Source organism: Ranitomeya variabilis, chromosome 4 (assembly GCF_051348905.1).
Source record: "Ranitomeya variabilis isolate aRanVar5 chromosome 4, aRanVar5.hap1, whole genome shotgun sequence".
Taxonomy (NCBI): domain Eukaryota; kingdom Metazoa; phylum Chordata; class Amphibia; order Anura; family Dendrobatidae; genus Ranitomeya; species Ranitomeya variabilis.
Window position 1 is genome coordinate 550,580,907 of NC_135235.1, and position 18,532 is coordinate 550,599,438.

General features: G+C 42.9%; 1 protein-coding gene across 1 annotated transcript in view; it reads right to left on the minus strand.

Moving 5' to 3' along the window:
• Nucleotides 1–1,383: 1,383 nt before the first annotated feature.
• FMNL1 (formin like 1) overlaps nt 1,384–18,532 on the minus strand; it is a 75,311-nt gene continuing 58,162 nt past the window's right edge. The window contains exons 11-26 of the mRNA XM_077252648.1: nt 17,996–18,106; nt 17,676–17,825; nt 13,781–13,882; nt 13,454–13,670; nt 12,763–13,377; nt 12,539–12,663; nt 12,237–12,439; nt 11,914–12,148; nt 11,371–11,439; nt 11,207–11,287; nt 8,310–8,439; nt 7,954–8,117; nt 6,848–6,949; nt 3,176–3,262; nt 2,507–2,627; nt 1,384–1,988 (exon numbers count right to left, since the gene is read on the minus strand). Of these exons, the coding sequence (XP_077108763.1) occupies nt 1,888–1,988; nt 2,507–2,627; nt 3,176–3,262; nt 6,848–6,949; nt 7,954–8,117; nt 8,310–8,439; nt 11,207–11,287; nt 11,371–11,439; nt 11,914–12,148; nt 12,237–12,439; nt 12,539–12,663; nt 12,763–13,377; nt 13,454–13,670; nt 13,781–13,882; nt 17,676–17,825; nt 17,996–18,106 (2,613 nt within the window). The 3' untranslated portion in view covers nt 1,384–1,887. The remainder of the gene's footprint in view (nt 1,989–2,506; nt 2,628–3,175; nt 3,263–6,847; nt 6,950–7,953; nt 8,118–8,309; nt 8,440–11,206; nt 11,288–11,370; nt 11,440–11,913; nt 12,149–12,236; nt 12,440–12,538; nt 12,664–12,762; nt 13,378–13,453; nt 13,671–13,780; nt 13,883–17,675; nt 17,826–17,995; nt 18,107–18,532) is intronic.

Genomic DNA, 18,532 nt, shown 5'->3' on the forward strand with positions numbered 1-18,532 from the left:
TGTGAACGTGCACTTACAAGTTGCACTTATTCCAATGTGTGCTTTGGGTCAATTTATTTAGGTTTTGGTTTAGTTTTTTGTACTATGTACAAAAAGACATGTGGCGCCTCTGTTTTGGGCTATTAATTCTGTTTATCTAGCTTTCCATAGGCAGGTGTCTGAACAGTCGGGACACAAGTCCTACTCTGCCCTTATCTATTATGACGTTTGCTGACACATAGTGAGGTGAACTCCAAGAGTTAGGTACTGTCCCCATTGGGTACACCTTGTCGTGGTGGGATGGCTTTGAAGTTTTTGTTTTTTTAAGTCCCCTGTGTTATTTAAATGTCCGTGGGAACGTACCATGAGGTTCTTCTAATATACTTGGCAGCATCTGTCACTTGTAGCCCCACTGGCTAATGTGAATTTGCCACAGCACTGTGAGGCTGTCTGCTCACCTATGATATCATAGTGCCATACCTTGAATAGACAAGAATGTTGTACTTTTTCTCTACTAGAACTATTTCTTTATGTATCTTGAGTTTAGACTTTATTGTCCGTATTTCATCACTGTCTGTAAGCCAAAACCAGGAGTGGATCCAACACACATAAGAGATGGAGGTGTGAATCTTTCATATATACTTTCCCTATGTAGGACTCACTCCTGATTTTGACTAATAAGTACTGATGACAAATACTGACCACATGCTGACATGCCAATAAGACAGGTGGAAGTGGAGGCAGTTATTGGTTTGGTGGAGTCAGTTATCCTATTTAGGCCTTATTCAGACATACGTCTTGTATCCATTTTTATCGCGGCTAGTCTATGGTGCTATTCACGTCTCCATGCTAAAATTATAGACAAGATTGTGCACTTGCATTAAGTAAGGCCGGACAACACCTTTAACATAAAAACAATTTTATGATAATGGTCCGTTTAAAGATGTTAACCTTTTAACTTGCTGACTGCAGCCACCACTAGACTATGCTGGTGGCATAATGTTAAACTGTATACATAATATCACAGCATACAATGTGCTCCCCCTAGTGGTGACTGCAGGATGTGTGTTTTTGTCACTAAAAGGGAGTTTAGCTGCGGTCATATGCAAGGAATTAGAACCTGTTAATCTCTGCAGCCTATAGTCAAAAGCCAATATGTATAACATCTCCCCTAAAAAGTAGTGGGGCACAATGAATGCCATATGAGTCAATATGCTATATATACAGAATAGGGTAGATACAATACCGCACGAAATATAAAGCCGCTTGTCCTATTTACACTAGGGTACACAATAAAAGGCCATGGGAAGATGTGTAAACTGTAATATCGTGTGATCGGGGTCATCATGACACATTGGATGGCCTTTTCCAAATGTATTTGCAATTTTCCCGATGATAAAATAATTTCGCACCTTACAGGACCCCTGTGCCAACCCATTTCTTGTGGATGGGATTAGCAATCCATAAAGATTGGTCGCAGTTTCTGGCTGAGGATAGATACTGCTTTTCCTGAGTGTCTGAAGAGAGTAAAGATATTTTTTTTTCCACATTCTTTCAATAAAAGTGATTATTTCTGGAAGTTTTACATTAAGTGTCAGGAAATTGCCTTTATGATCTGGAAACCCCATTAACATCAATGTGAGTTATAAAGGGAAGCACGGGTTTATCATTTTGTGCTTGATCCTATTCTTCGTCCCCTGTCAGATCAGCCACTCTGCTTTAACAGAATAGATTTGGCTTATATTCAGTATCGAGTCCAGTATCGAGTTGTCTTCCAGATCAGGGTTTGTGAAATAGGATTTTGGCTTTTTTTTAATAGTTTTGGGAAAGTTTACACCAAGTCCATCTGGTGGGAACTGGAATGGGATCCCTGCTGCAGAAACTCCATATATTCCCCTGTCCTGGGCCTTAGACTGGTACGTCTGTAGTGGTCACTGACGTCCCACTGTTTGGCTTCTTCCCGCTTCTCCTGGAAATGTCTGTTCTTCTATATGGCTGGTTCCTCAGATCTGATAGGAAGAAAAATGGTGAAGAACAACATGAAAATTCTGGACTGTTTTAAATGGCTAAAAATATACTCAGAACGCCCAATTACCGTATATGCAATTCTTTTTTTTAAGTCGGTTTTCTTGTATTCGCTGACTGTTTTTGTGACAAATTATTCAAAATGGTGCACAAATATTAGGCTTAGTGTGATAACTGTTAACCAAAAGTTTGCAAGTGTAAAGTCCATGGGCTCGATTCATCAAGACCGCCAAGTCACGTCTTTCTTGATGAGGAGATGTGCCAGAGTCAGACGTCCCGGATTCATAAAAAGGCGCATGAACCAGTAGCGTCGGACAAGTGGCGTTTACCTCGCCACAAATCCTACTCCAAACTCTACTGGAGTAAGTAAGATTTGTAGCGTAATACACACAAACACACACACACACACACACACACACACACACACACACACACACACACACACACACACACACACAGCCTATGGTCTGTGACCTAGTAATGAAGTCCCAAATATCTTCACCTGTTATGATGTCTTCTATAACCCAGTTTTCCTCATACACTCTTGGCTCTTTCATTTGCAGCTTCTTATTCAACTCTGCCATCAGATTGATCTGTGGTTTTAAGGATTTAGTTGGTGGAGACTGAAATCAGAAAAAATACACATTAAGATTTTTTATCCTAAAAAGGTAGTCATGCAACATTCTACGGAATGCAATACTTTTCTTACCTTCTAGCTGTTTCCATTCCTATACAACATTTGTCTCCAGCAGGTACATGGCTATAACTCCAGCATGCCCTAATAGTACCACGTCATACTGAGCATTATAGTCATTCCACAGCTCGGAGACAATGGCTTTAGAGCAACTGGATAACCAATGTGAATAGTGACTGGTCAATGTTATATTTTTAAGGACATAATACCTTGCTAACCACAGTGGCTCAGTGGTTAGCACTGTTGGTTTGCAGCGCTGGGGTCCTGGATTCAAATTCTACTAAGAACAGTATCTGCAAGGAGTTTGTATGTTCTCCCCGTGTTTGCCTGGGTTTCCTCCAGGTACTCCAGTTTCCTTTCACACACCAAAGACATACTGATAGAGAATCTAGATTGTGAGCCCCAGTGGCCCAGTGGGGACAGAATATGATGGCGATATATAGGCAAGCATGATAAATAACTTCTCCAATTACATACCGTGGTTGGTTTGTCTGGAGCCTGAGTCTTTTCTTCAGTGACTGCTGCTTCTTGCTTCTTCCACGTTTCCAGATCCTGCTCAGCTTGCTAAAGGAGACGAAATGGGAAAATCAAATGAGATGTGCAGCTCCATGGTAAAAAATTAAAAAAAGACAAATACCCAAGTGAATTAGAAATCTTACATCGATGTGTGTGTGTGTGTGTGTGTGTGTGTGTGTGTGTGTGTGTGTGTGTGTGTGTGTGTGTGTGTGTGTATGTATGTATGTATGTATGTATGTATGTATGTATATATATATATATATATATATATATATATATATATATATATATATATATATATATATATATATATATATATATATATATAATTATATGTGGTAGATCAGCCCACCCAACTGCTTAATGAGGTAGTCACAGGAATGTACTTAAGGGGAGATACATTTCACTGAGTTTATTAGCTTTAGTGATATGTACCTGGAAGTTTGCTCCAGCATGTTATGTGCTGAGAGGGGTTAATCAGCCATGACATGGCCAGGTTTTCTTTAAAGAGTAAAGCTGTTCACCATATCTCTGCCATAGGGTGTGATCCAGGAGGTAAAGGTGAAGTCTCTGGACTGAATGTTTGTTCTGTGTGTGCTCTGATAGTGAAGCTGACTTACAGAGGTGTGCTCTTGCTAAAGAGCGCTGAACCCATTTTTCTGAGCTGGCGGATCCCTGCAGTTATACGGACTGTAAGGCCAGAGTCACACTAGACCGTAATACAGATGAGTGCTATGCGATAAAAAAATCGCATAGCACTTGGACCAATGTTAATCTATGGAGCAGCTCCCATCATCCGTTGTTTTCTTGGCCGTATTATACATGAAAAAGAAATCTCAGCATGCTGCGATTTTCACCGTATATCAGCCGAGAATTGCCATTGAGAGACAATGGGTGTGAGAAAAACTCGCATACCACATGGACCATCAGTGTGACTTGTGAGAAATACGCACCGGTGTCCTTTAGAAAAGTCGGCAATTCAGTGCGGTGTACAGTAAAATCACAGTGACAGCTTAGAATAGAATAGTGAGACACATATATATATATATATATATTTACTAGATGGTGGCTCGATTCTAACGCATCGGGTATTCTAGAATATGTATGTAGTTTATTTATGAAATTTTCAGAATAATGCAATTTATACACAGGATTCGGCCGGCCGGGCGTGACCAATTAACGAAGTGTGGTTCAAATTCCGCGCCAATTCACGGCTGGACTGCGCCTGTCGCTGATTGGTCACGCCCAGCCGTGAACAATCAGTGAAGCCAGGGCCTGCTCCAGGTTTCTGAGGGCCCCGGGCAAAAGAGTCTCAGTGGGCCCCCCTCTTTAACACGTACCACGATTCATGATGCACAGATACAGCAGAGAAATATAGCACAGCCAAGTAGCATACAGCCCACATAGTATATAGCACAGCCCAAGTAGTATATTGCCCAGCCACGTAGTACATAGCACAGCCCCCATAGTATATAGCACAGACACATAGTATATTGCCCAGCCACGTAATATATTGCCCAGCCACGTAATATATTGCCCAGCCACGTAGTATATAGCACAGAGATGTAGTATATAACACAGCCCATGCAGTATATAACACAGGCCACGTAGTATAGAGCACAGCGATGTAGTATATTGCCCAGCCACGTAATATATACCACAGCCACGTAGTATATAGCACAGAGACATAGTATATAACACAGCCCACGAAGTATATAACACAGCCCACATAGTATATTGCCCAGCCACGTAATATATTGCACAGCCACGTAATATATTGCACAGCCACATAGTATATAGCACAGCCACGTAATATATAACACAGCCCATGCAGTATATAACACAGGCCATGTAGTATAGAGCACAGCGATGTAGTATATTGCCCAGCCACCTAATATATACCACAGCCAAGTAGTATATAGCACAGAGACGTAGTATGTAACACAGCCCATGCAGTATCTAACACAGCCCACGTAGTATATAGCAATGTGGGCACCATATCCCTGTTAAAAAATAAAATAAAAAATAGTTATATACTCACCTTCCGTCAGCCCCCAGATCCAGCTCAGGCGTTTACCGATGGTCCTCGCGATGCTCCGGTCCCAAGAATGCATTGCGGTCTCACGAGATGATGACGTAGCGGTCTCACGAGACCGCTACGTCATCATCTCGCAAGACCACAATGCATGTACCGGAGCGTCGCGAGGAGCAGAGGGAAAGGCGATGGAAGGTGAGAATAGAATGATTTTTTATTTTGTTTATTATTTTTAACATTAGTTCTTTTTACTATTGATGTTGCATAGGCAGCATCAATAGTAAAAAGTTGGTCACACAGGGTTAATAGCAGCGTTAACGGACTGCTTTACACTGCGGCATAACGCAGTGTAACGCAGCCATTAACCCTGTGTGAGCGCAGACTGGAGGGGGCACTGACCGAGTACCGGGGGGCACTGACAGAGAGCCGTCCTCGACCAATCAGCGACGTGGGATTTCCGTGACAGACAGACAGACAAACAGACGGAAGTGCCCCTTAGACGATTATATATATAGATATTTAATACAGAGCTAGATAGCAGAAAAGCCGGTAATTCAATTGTCGGCTTTTGCTAAATCACTACCGAACCCGACAGGATATGAGAAAGTTTCTGAATATTTTCCCACGCTACAGTTCATATGAGTTCATGCCGCCAGACCGCTACGTCATCTGGGGTCATTGCCTCAATGCATTCTTGGGACCGGAGCATCACAAGGAGCGGGAAAGGCTGCCGCGGAGGCCGGAAGGTGAGAATATAATGGTTTTTTTAACTATTTTTACATTATATGTTTTTACTATTGATGCTGCATAGGCAGCATCAATAGTAAAAAGTTGGTCATACATACAGGGTTAATGGCAGCATTAACGGACTGCGAAAATGCTATGTGGGTGCTGACTGGAGGGGAGTAGGGAGGCCAGTTCGCGGCCAGACTGTGCCTGTTGCTGATTGGTCGCACCCAGCCGGCCGCGACCAATCGGCGACGCGGGATTTCCGTGACAGAGAAACAGACGGAAGTGGACCTTAGACGATTATATATATACATAAATAATCAGTTGTGCTCAAAAGTTTACATATGCTTTCATTACCTTTTTTCCGAGAATATGCATGATAACACCAAAGCTTTTTGGTTAGTGGTTGGGTGAAGCCATTTATTGTCAAACTACTGTGTTTTCTCTTTTTAAATCATAGTGACAACCTAAAACATCCAAATGACCCTGATCAAAAGTTTACAAACCCTGGTGATTTTGGCCTGATAACATGCACAGAAGTTGACACAAATGGGATTGAATGGCTACTAAAGGTAACATTCTCACCTGTGACCTGTTTGCTTGTAATCAGTGTGTGTGGATAAAATGTTATTATTCATATTCTCTGAAAAAAAGGCCAAGAAAGCAAAAATTTTGCCGGGTAAATGTAATACATATACATACTTAGCATGAAAATTAATTTTAGGAAAAAATGTGGCACTCTTGGCCAGTAGCCATTTTACGTGAGGTAAATATGAACCCAATTTTACACCATCTGTTCTTGGCTGTTAAATCTTTCAATATTGTGTCTTTAGGGGGTTTAGTCACCACTGTATGAAAAATATTCTTGCCTTATATGCTCTTTGAAAGCGTAGGAAGATGGGGAAGAAAGCTGATGGGCCAGTGGTCTTGCTGTTCTCACCAAAATATCCAACAACTGCTTCATAGGCTTCCTGAAAGCGAAAAATAACAAATATTTATTAAATGTATGTCATTGTGACATTGTTTCTTACACTAGTTCATAAAACCCTGTCTCTTACAGTGGCCATGTGCATTATTTGTCAGTTTTGTTTGTGTATGGGTTTACTGATTTCTTCCTCAGCGGCAGATAACCAGGGAGAAGAAGGCTGGAAGAAAGAAGGGTTGGCAGTGTTGGACTTTAATATGCCAAATCCATTTGTTCTCATGGGAGATACCTTTTTGTCATCATTTACAGCCCTGTTTCCGTTAAGAACTGTTGTAAATGTGGTGGGGAAACTTCAGAAATGACTGTTGGCAGATAGCTATCTAAGGTGTATGGCCTGTTAAGTAGTTTGCCATGTAGAAGAGCAGGTCCTGGGATTCAAGCAGTGAAAGTACACACATATTACAGTTTAAGAAACAGATATACAAACGGACTGACTATAAGCACGAGTTCTAGGTGTATCATGCGGCCTTTACATGCTCCTGTCTGTCTTCTTCGCCCTTCTTCCATTCTGGCTCTTAGGAGGCCCCAAAACCATCACTGAATTATCAATGCTTCCTATTCCGGTAGTCAAACTTAGATAATCTGTAGCATACATAGACTAGAGGACCACATTACACCATATTAGGGTCCCATTTTGATCTCTGTTGAGTTTTGCTGCCCAGGAGAGAGAAGTCTGGTATTTGTTTCCCAATTGTTACCCCATTGATGACTCATGCTCATGGGACAATTCTTCACCAACCTCCTTGCTAAAAATGCAGTTCCTCTACTTTGTTTGGGGTCCCACTCCCCTGTGTCCAAGGACCCCATACAGTCCCTTATGTATGACGCCCTTATGTAGTGTTTACACCCTAGAAGATAATCTTCTAGTGTTTAGCTTGGATCTGTGGTATAGTGGATGTATAGGACCAAGTCCTCCAACAAGTGTGCACCGACCATCACAGGAGTGCTGTACATTCCTTGGTATTTCTTACGTGTGTAGCCTGTAGTTACCTGCGCCGTCTTGGAATCAGCTGCAAGCCTTGACATAACATCCATGCTGGATTTCAGAAACTCCTTGAGGGTGACACTGTCATCTTGCTTTGTAAATTCTTTCTGGGCCTGTTCCATCCCAGTCTGGAGTGAGCGGACGTTGGACAGCACAGCATCCAGAGACACTAAGGAGAGAATGCACATAATAAAGTCATCTGGACTTCCTCTGGGCTGAAGTGGGCATTAGAGATCAAGTAGGTAGGAAAACATTTCACAGCACTTTATACTGATGAGGGATTGCCTGATAAGCTCTGTGTGTTATTCGGGGACTTGTTTCACGTACAAAAACTTTTATTTATACAAAATTCCAAATATACCTGTAGCAGCCTTTTCCAAAAAGTGCAATTCTGACTGAAAATCGGCCAGATGCGAATACTTCTCTTTAATTGTTCGCACCAGGTAATGCAGCAATGTCTGCTTTCTGTCTGTGGATTTGGTATCCAAAAGCTACAAAGGAAAAAAAAAGAATTTTAGACATAACTACAATATAGTGCAGGAAATAAGTATTTGATGCACTACCGATTTTGCAAGTTTTCCCACCTAAAAAGAATGGAGAGGTCTGTAATTTTTATAGTAGGCACCCTTCAACTGTGACAATCTTAAAAAAAAATCATAAAATCACATTGCATGATTTTCATATAAGTAATTTGCATTTTATTGCATGCAATTACTATTTGATACAATAGAAAAACAACATATTTGATACAGAAACCTTTGATTGCAATTTCAGAGGTCAGACGTTTCCTGTAGATTTTGACCAAGTTTGCACACAATGCAGCAGGGATTTTGGCCCACTCTTTCCCTACAGATCTTATCCAGTTCTTTCAGGTTTTGGGGTTGTTGCTAGTTAACACCGAGTTTCAGTGAAAGATTTTCTATTGGAGACTGGCTAGGTCACTCCAGGACATTGAAATGCTTCTTACGGAGCCACTCCTTAGTTGTCCTGGCTGTGTGTTTTGGGTCATTGTCATGCTGCAAGACACAGCCACGACTAATCTTCAGTTCTCTTACTGAGAGAAAGAGGTTGTTGGACCCTTTACAGAAAAGCAACCCCAAAGAATGATGTTTCTGTTTCCCCACCATGCTTCACAGTTGGGACGGTGTTCTTGAGGTTGTACTAATCCTTCTGCCACCAAACACGGTGAGTGGAGTTGATACCAAAAAGTTCTATTTTGGTCTACTCTGACCACATGACCTTCTGCCATGCCTCCTCTGGATCATGCCAATGGTCATTGGCGAACTTCAAATGGACCTGGACATGAGCAGGTTGGCCTTGCATGCCCTGCAAATTTTAATCCATGATGGCGTAGTGCGTTACAGCAATATTTGAGACTGTGGTCCCAGCACTCTTCAAGTCATTGGCAAAGTCCTCCCGTGTAGTTCTGGCTGATTTCTCACCTTTCTCAAAATCATCCTTACCCCACGAAGTAAGATCTTACATGGAGCTCCTGACTGAGGAAGATTGACATTCATCTTGTATTTCTTCCATTTTCTAATAATTATGCCAACAGTTGTTACCTTCTCACCGACTTGGCCATGGTGGAAAGTTTGAAGTGTGATTGTTTGTGTGTGGACAGGTGTCTTTTATACATCTAACAAGTTCAAACAGGTACAATTAATATAGGTAATGAGAGCAGAGTAGGAGGGCTTCTTAAAGATAAACTAACAGGTCTGCGAGAACCAGAATTCTTGCTTGTTGGCAGGTGATCAAATACTTATTTCATACAGTAAAATGCAATTTACCGTGTTTTTCGATTATAAGACGCACTTTTTTCCTCCAAAAATTTGGAGGAAAATGGGAGGGTGGGTGTGTCTTGTAGTTCGGATGTACTGGCTGTGGATGGGGGAGGTAAGAGAACGGCAGTGGCAGAGCAACGTGTCACAGGAGTCAGGAGTTGGCACACACCTGTGCTCACTGCTAAAGAGAAATGAATATTCACTGCTCCCCACGCCCATAGTCCCTCCACTGCACTGAAGGGACTATGGCTGTAGGGAGCAGTGAATATTCATTGATCTTTAATAGGGAGCACAGTAACTGCCGTCACCGACTGCCTGCAGGGGCTGGGTGATCACGTGTGCTCGCTATTAAAGAGAATCAATATTCACTGCTCCCCACCCTCTTAGGAGAGGAGAGCAGTGAATATTCATTCTCTTTAGTAGCGTGCACACGTGATCGCCCAGCCACTGCAGGAAGCCGGTGGCTGCGGCTAACAGTGATCCTTCACCAAATTTCACAGTGCAAGACACTGTGGCTTGTATGCCTCTTTAGGTCTCTGTCTAACCATTAAAGAACTAGGTGTTGATCTGGGGGGATGCTTGAGCAAGGCTGGAATTGGGCAGGTTAATCTTTGCAAAGGACATATGAATTAAGCCGCATACAAGGTTATCCTGGAAAAACAGTTGATTCCCTCTGCTCAGGCAATGTTCCCCAACTCTGAGGACTGTTTTTTTTCAGCCGGACAATGCGCCATGCCACCCAGCTAGGTCAATCAAGGTATGGATGAAGGACCACCACATCAAATCCCTGTCATGGCCAGCCCAATCTCCAGACCTGAAGCCCATTGAAAATCTCTGGAATGTAATCAAGAGGAAGATGGATAGTCACAAGCCATCAAACAAAGAAGAACTGCTTACATTTTTGTACCAGGAGTGGCATAAGGTCACCCAAAAGCAGGGTGATGGACTGGTGGAAAGCATGCCAAGACAGATGAAAGCTGTGATTAAAAATTATGGTTATTCCACAAAATATTGATTAGTATTGTTATTTCTAAATGATTATGAACTTGGTTTTTTTTTTATATTATTTGAGGTCTGCAAGCAAAATGCATTTTTTTTGTTATTTTGACCATTTTTCATTTTCAGAAAATAAATACAAAATGTATTGCTTGGAATTCTACCCAATATTATGTATTTCATGAGGTGCTGCTATGATTTAAGTCATGTAAGGCCTCATAAGTTATACTCTGCACTATAGGGGACAGCAGAACACCTATGGTGCTGTAGGCACTTAAGGGCCCATCCATGATGTAATTCTACCACGTAAATATACTCTGTCGGAATTGGGTTCTAATCTGTGTATTTTTAAACAGAAATAAAATATCCGATTCCTTAAATTTTGTAGAGAGACACAAAGTAGAGTATGGGCCCAGAACATATATATCACAGGATCATGCCAAGATTACCCACTAGTGAACATCCAAGCACAAGAACTCACCACATCCAAAGACTGGAGCCGGAATCCATATGCTGCTCCTCTCTTACTGCTGTTCATGAAATTGCCAAATGCCAGAACCAACTGCCAAAAAAGTTAAGCAACCCAGTTGTTAAAGAAGACAGGCAACGGTAGTGGGCATATAATGTATAATTGTCAATTATTACCTCCAGGATCCCTTTTAGCTTTTCTGAAGATTTGACTGAAATCGATGCCGCTATGAGGGCATTAAGTTGCTAGAGAAAAGAACAAGTGGAACGTCACTAGTCTTATTTAAATTTTATCTACTGTATTTGTTTAGGTTATTTATTTCATTGATTATTTTTTCATCTCTTAAAGTTTGAGCGATTCCAGATGAACTCTGGGAGCATTCTAAAGACCCTGATAGCGGTCACACAGAGTTTAGAGGACAGGAGGCCCAGGACACCAGTCCTCCTGTTGGATTTCAGGCAGTTTCACTTGAAACCTCTGTTTTCTCACTCTTTTGGCAAACCTTATGGCTATGCCATGCATCAGATGTAGCTATCCCTTTGATAGTTGCCTTTTCACTTTCAATCTGCTTTCATTTTACCAAGTCTTCGAATTTCTAACACACAGACCCTTGCCTTTCTCTAATTTAAGTTAACTAGAACATACTGTAGATATATCCAATGTCAATCAGTCGCTACTATCCTCCAAATAGTCTTTTACATAAGGCCATGTGCACTAACCGGTGTGAGGCGTGCAGTGGTGTCTGGAAAGCTGGCGATGAAGATCATGGTGTTCACCCTCTCAGAGAGCCTAGGTATGGAGCAAAGATGAACCATGAATCTGTCTTCTGCCCCCAACTGGTCAAGAGGCTTTTCATCCTTCAGATAACGAGAAATTTGCTGTCTTTCCCAGTCTGTTGGTAGGAATCTGGAAAGGAGCTCCAGAAAGTCCACGTTAAGGCCCTCCATATCATACCTACAGTCAGAGAGTTATTAGTACCAAGATGGGGAAACCTTTAACCTGCAGATGATGTCGCATCCTTATTTTTTTTTTTACCACTTACGACTGAATGGCAGCAGTGATGGCTTCGGGTGTCAAACCTCCTTTTTTGAGAGTAATTGCAAGGTTCTTGGCTCGATTTGGGTCAATGAGAGACACTTTACTTGGCTTGTTCTGTGCAGAACCGACTTTCTGTGAGAACTTACTTGGACCTGTACCTTGGGCTTTGGTCTTAAATTGGTTCTCAAAGTCACTCATATCAAGTTCCTGATAATGAGGGAAAAATATAACACCAATTAAAGAGTAAAGTAACTACGATGATCTTATTATCCATCTATCAAAGTGAAGTAGTAGAATTTTCAATACCTGAAGCACCTTGTCATCATTTAGCTGTGTGAATACAGTTCCATTGATCTGTGTGGGTTTTAGAGCCACCCAGTTGAGAACAGGCATTCTGTATTTTGGCTGGATTGTTTTCTTTATGCTGACACCTAAGAATAGGACATTGGAACATAAGAAAATTGATTGAATAAATCAAAACAAATTGCAACAAATTTGGCAATTTGACCTCCAAAATTTCCTAATCTTACCATTAGGCATAGATGGAGCAGGCATGCCAGGTGGCGGTGGAGCAAGAGGTCCACCAGGGGGCGGTGGTGGAGCAGAAGGGCCTCCAGGTGGTGGTGGTGGAGCAGGCGGGCCTCCAGGTGGTGGTGGTGGAGCAGGCGGACCACCAAATGTTGGTGGTGGAGCACCAGGTGGTGGTGGAACAGGTGGACCACCAAATGGGGGTGGTGGAGCAGGTGGGGCACCAGGTGGTGGTGGTGGAGCGGGAGGTCCGCATGGTGGTGGGGATGGTGGTAGCGGTGGAGGTGGTGGTGGTGCGGAAGTACCATCTGTAGCATCAGAAGGTGTTGAGGGAATTCTAGATTTACCACTAAGTACAGCCTGAGATTGCATTAATTCTGGTGCATAGCAGATAGCATCTTCATCCTCATTCTTGTATCCAAAAAGTGGAGGAGCAGCAGGTATTGTGGTAGACCATGATACTGTATGTGATTTGGAAGCAGAGTTTTCATTGTACTCTGGCTCTCGAAGTAGAGGAGCAGGTGAAGCAGTCGGGATGTCTGACTCCAGTGCTGTTAATAATGGTAATGTGGACACATGGGTGTCAAGTGATTCTTCTGGCTTATGAGAAGTGATATCTGGAACAGAACACACAATGTAACTCTTTCATATTTTTTAGTAATGTAGACAATTAATGTGTATTATGTGACTTACCTGGTTCCGATACTATAGTCAACCTGATGGTTGATGGTGAAGCTGGGCATACACTGGTGGTAACAGGAGACCCTATGTTGTAACCAACGGATGATGGTTCCTCTGTGCAGGTGTCTCCTGCAGGTTCTACCCAGAGGACTCCTTCTCCTTGGTCAATTGACTGCAAGGTTGTAACTGTCTGATGACTAAGGAGGAAGGATTGTGATTGACGTGTCTCCTGCAGAATAATAGAGGCATACTCTAATGGTAAAGGACTCATGTTTATGATGACACAGGATGTCGCGTGATGATGTCAAATGGTCATGCCCTAATATAAATTACAGTTACCTTTGATTTACGCAGCTCTTTTCGAGTTTGGTCCAGTTGTTTCTCCAGCTCTGCCACCCTTCTCATGTACTCATTCTCTGTTTGCTGTAACTTTATCGTCAGCTAAAGAGAGAGGGGCAGAGATTTACAACCACATTGCAAACCTCATGTTATTAATGGTGTCATCCACTCACAATACACCCCCCCAAAAAAAAACAAAAAAAAAAAAACAAACAAAAAAAAAAAAAACCTGAAAGCCCTGTAGGTAGTATAGTAAAATGCAAACTGGAATATTTTTATGTGCATAGTATGAAACTGTTATTTCTATATAACTGAGTAAACTTATAAGAGTCTCTTTCAGACTTCCTTTTTCTGAACAGTTCTGGCAACTGTTTCCTCAAGTAGGAATTGCAATCAATATTCACTCTGTGTACAACCCCTTCATCCCGAGTACTGCATGAATACAGATTGCAGTCCTGAGTGGAGAAGGCAGATTTCAGAACATTGAACTTTTTGCACTGCAGTAGACGATCACAAGTTACCATCAGTTTTATAGTGAATTCGCACAACAGAACGGATCCATTTAGCTGAATGAGTCTTTCAGAAAATCATTATGCAGAAATAATATTTGCATCTGTGAACCCATGCTAGCTAAAGATTTCTACAATACTCTGCCATGTGTAACTATAACCATGTACTCCAGAGCTGAATTTTCAATTCTGCAAACTACAGTTCTCCAAAAAGTTGGTGAATCTTGGTGCACCAGTGCTTCCAAAGGGTCTCATGTTTGTGCTATTCTATCATTAGATGGAGAAATGGCAACCACTTGCATATTCCAGAGGCAGGAAGAGATGTGTTGTCGTCAGGATTTATAGGCATTACTGTAGGGAAACATTTTTAATCGGTGCTTGAACCATACCTCATGCAATCAATATTCCTTTAGGGCAGCCTTAAAGAAGACCTATTACTTGCTCAAAACAATTGCATTTAATACATTTTAAAATTCCTTGAGCAGCTCTGAGGAGTCTGTGGCTCGTTTCCGTGTTGTGCTATGTCCCTTCATTATGGAGATATTTCCATTTGCTGCTTTTGGAGCTCAGAAAGTGAAATGTCTGCTTGTAGCACAACTACGGTAGGTATTTCATCAGAGTCTTCTCTGCTGGTGGCTTATGTTTCCGCCAGTAGTGTAGCTACCTGGGGGGGGAAGCAGAGTGCACAGTGGCCCGGGGCCTGCGCTCAGAGGAACCCACCCGGTTCTACGCTACACTTTACTGTTTCGGCGTGCAGAGTCGCATGTTGGGACTTTGACGTTCTGTAAGTGTGCTGGCACCTTGGCCATTGCATCAACCTGCTGTGTATGAGAGCGGTAGAGTAGGGACAACTACACGCTGGTCTGCCGGTGGACTCTCCAGGATCCTGGATTAGGTGAGTATATGATTTTTTGTTATTTTAAAACTTATTGTGTAATTATGGTTGCATTATATATTGAGGGTGACCCTTGTATGGTGGGGAGTGGGACTCTCATATATTTTATGGCCAACTGTGGGGGGTCCTCAAAGTGTGGTGGCCGTTATACAATGTGGGAACCATCATATAGTGTAGGGACTATTGTGGCGGGCCCTTATTTAGTATAGGTGCTAATGTGAAGGCCAATATATAACTTGGGGACTAATGTGGGGGTCAGTATATAGTGTGAATACTATTGTGGGGGCCCTCATACAGTATGGAAGCTAATGTTGGGGCTTTTAAAGTGGGGATTAATGTAGGGGCCATCATAAAGTGTGAGGACAACTGTGAGGGCCTTCAAAGTGTGGGGACTACAGAGGGGAACATCATACAGTGTGAATACTACTTTGATGAGCATTCAAATCTGTTTTGGGGGCGCACTGAGGACACCATACTATGTGTAGGTGAGCTGTACATGGGGGAACTTAGGGGACATTATTAAATAGATTTTCCATTACTAATTTCACCCCATTTCATTGTTCCTAACTGGTGATGAGCGAGTGTACACGGTACTCGGGTTTTCCTAACAAACGGGCAACCCCCACATGTATTCAGGCTGTTTACCAGCCGCAAATCATGAAGCTGTGATGACGCAAACATAATCTTCGAGCAGGCCCAAAATACTTGGAGACCACCCAAGCATGCTCGGAAAACCCAAGTAATGAGCACATTCGCTCATCACTAGTCCTAACGCTTTCCAACTGCCATATTTTAATAAACTTAGTACCTGCCCTGCTTCTGCAAGCTCATATCTCTGTGGGTCATATAGCTTTCTGGTTTGATTATGGCTCTGCTGCTTTTGATATGGGGACTGGGATCGGACAAGCAAAACAGGGAATGTAACTGGTAGAGGCGGTGATACGTATAGGTGGGTGACAGCAGTCGAGCACGCATGTTCAGAGCTGACTTCACTCTCCTCTCTGCTTGAATGCTGCTTTGAAGTGCTGTAAGGAAGAAGACCGGGCTGAGGGTGCTGGCCGAGCACCGTATCTGGAACTGCTGGGGCCACGCCTCTTGTTGCATGGGGGGGACGGAAATTAGAGAAGGAGAGGACTGATGACCTGCTGAGGGAGGGGGGCATGGTAAGCGAGAGGAAGACAGGGGTTTTGCACGGGAAGACAGGAGAAGTTCTCTCCAGAGAGGAGAGAGAGGAGGCACCTGTTGTGTGCCGCAGGTAGAGTTAGTCCGCACACTAGTGAGAGGGATTAAGGGCAGCGCACGCTGAGCGGGAGAGTATTGTGCAGGACTCCCAATTGCAGAGCAAATCGAGTGGGAGAGTGTTGTGCAGAACTCCCGATTGCAGAGCATGCCGAGCGGGAGATTGTGGTAAAACACTCCCGGCTGCAGAGCAGCGTGATGGATTAGGGGCTCAACAGGTCAGGCCGGTGACTGCCCTTTGCCGCCAGGAGAGTGCACACGGATTTGTTGGGCGGGGAAGCCTGAAGGTCGTAACGCCGGCATCAGCTGGCATTCAACTTTCGTTTTTGGAGAAGTGATCAGCATCGGACTCATGATAAGTCAAACAGTTAAATGCATAGACTGTGGCCTTAAGTTATCCTGTTCTTTAGCTTAAAACCCTTTTTTTCCCTGCGAAGAGAATTCCTCCTGTGTTAATTTTACCATACCTCTGTTAAGCCTTGCTCTGCGCCTCTGTGTTACTGCATCGATTTACCAGCTTTACATTGCCATCCATTCAGCTGGCAATCCCTATGATTGCTGATCATTAGAAAGTATATCACAAAGCTTGTCAGCTTAAGGGACGGCACCTGTAAGCTTGGTCATGTGTGGTGCCGACTGCGTCTGCTGATGCTTTGAAGTGCCATCTCCAAGTAGAGAGGAGAGTGAAGTCTGATCTGACCATGCGTGCTCGACTGGTGTCACTCAAATAGATGTAGCCCCAACCCCCACCTGTGACGTGCCCTGGTCTGTTCGTCCGATTCCAGTCTCTAGATTGGAATTTGCAGAGCCAGAATCAAAACAGAAGGCTATATAACCCAGATAGATGAGCTTACAGGAGCAGGGCAAGTAATAAGTGTATTAGAAAAACCTTGAGAGTTATAACGTACACCCACAGTGCAAGGGAAATGGGACACTATTTACTTATGGGGTGCCAGGGTGTAGGAACACAGCAGCCCCTCGCCCATGACTACCACCCTGTGTACCTTACAGTGGCATACAGCAATCTTCTAGTGCGCTGCTCCCAAAGTTACCCTTCAACCCCAGTCTTAATATGGACGATCCTTTTAAATCGCTCTATATCTTCTGCTTGTTCAAATGCGTAGCTGACCTTGCTAGTAAGAAACCATGTCCACAAAGCAATATATAAGCAAAGCAGCCTTCAGCACAACTGTGAATGTAGCTGCAGACCGTGCCTATGTTGTAGAATGGTGGTCCTCCTGACATCACTTACATGTGCTACATCTCCCTGTAGGTCCTCTACATGCTCCAACATCTCATGTTTGTTCTCTGTATCTTCTAGGAGGTTGTTCACATCAAAGATATTATCAAGATAAGCCTGGATTTGGACCTGGAGCCTCTCGCTCTCTGTATGCTTTAGACCCTGAAATATAGAAGAAAAACCCTGAGGATTAAGGGACACAAGGACAGTAAACTTCCAGAAGAAATTTCCTTTCTATAAGCCAATTATATAACTCTAATTACATTTACGACCATAACATGTCCTGTCCATTACTTGTAAATGTATTATATTGTGAATATGCGGGAACCGACCTCAAGGTATTCATCCAACCCCAAAAGGGAGAATTCATACTGCAAGTAAACCCGGAAATTCATGTTTTTCACAGAATGCACCACAATGTTGATGAACTGCATGCATGCCACCTGCAAAAGGAGAGAACAAGTTAAACAATATATGTTCATGAACAAATTGACATTTTGGACACATCAGGCCACAGCTTACATTGATAAGGGATTATATATATTTTTCTTTTATTTTTGTTATTTTTTTCAATATTGTGCTAATAGGTATCTCTTCTCCCTTATGTCTCAAAACTACTGGAACAGCATGTCCATCTTGAACTGTCCTCCCACCTCTCCTCCTGCTCCCTCTTTGACCTGTTACAATCTGGCTTCCGACCTCATCACTCAACTGAAACTGCCCTAACTAAAGTCACCAACGATCTACTAACTGCCAAGAGCAAGCGATGCTACTCTATACTCCTTCTCCTGGACCTGTCTTCTGCCTTTGACACTGTGGACCATTCCCTCCTGCTACAGATTCTCACATCTCTTGGCATCACAGACTTG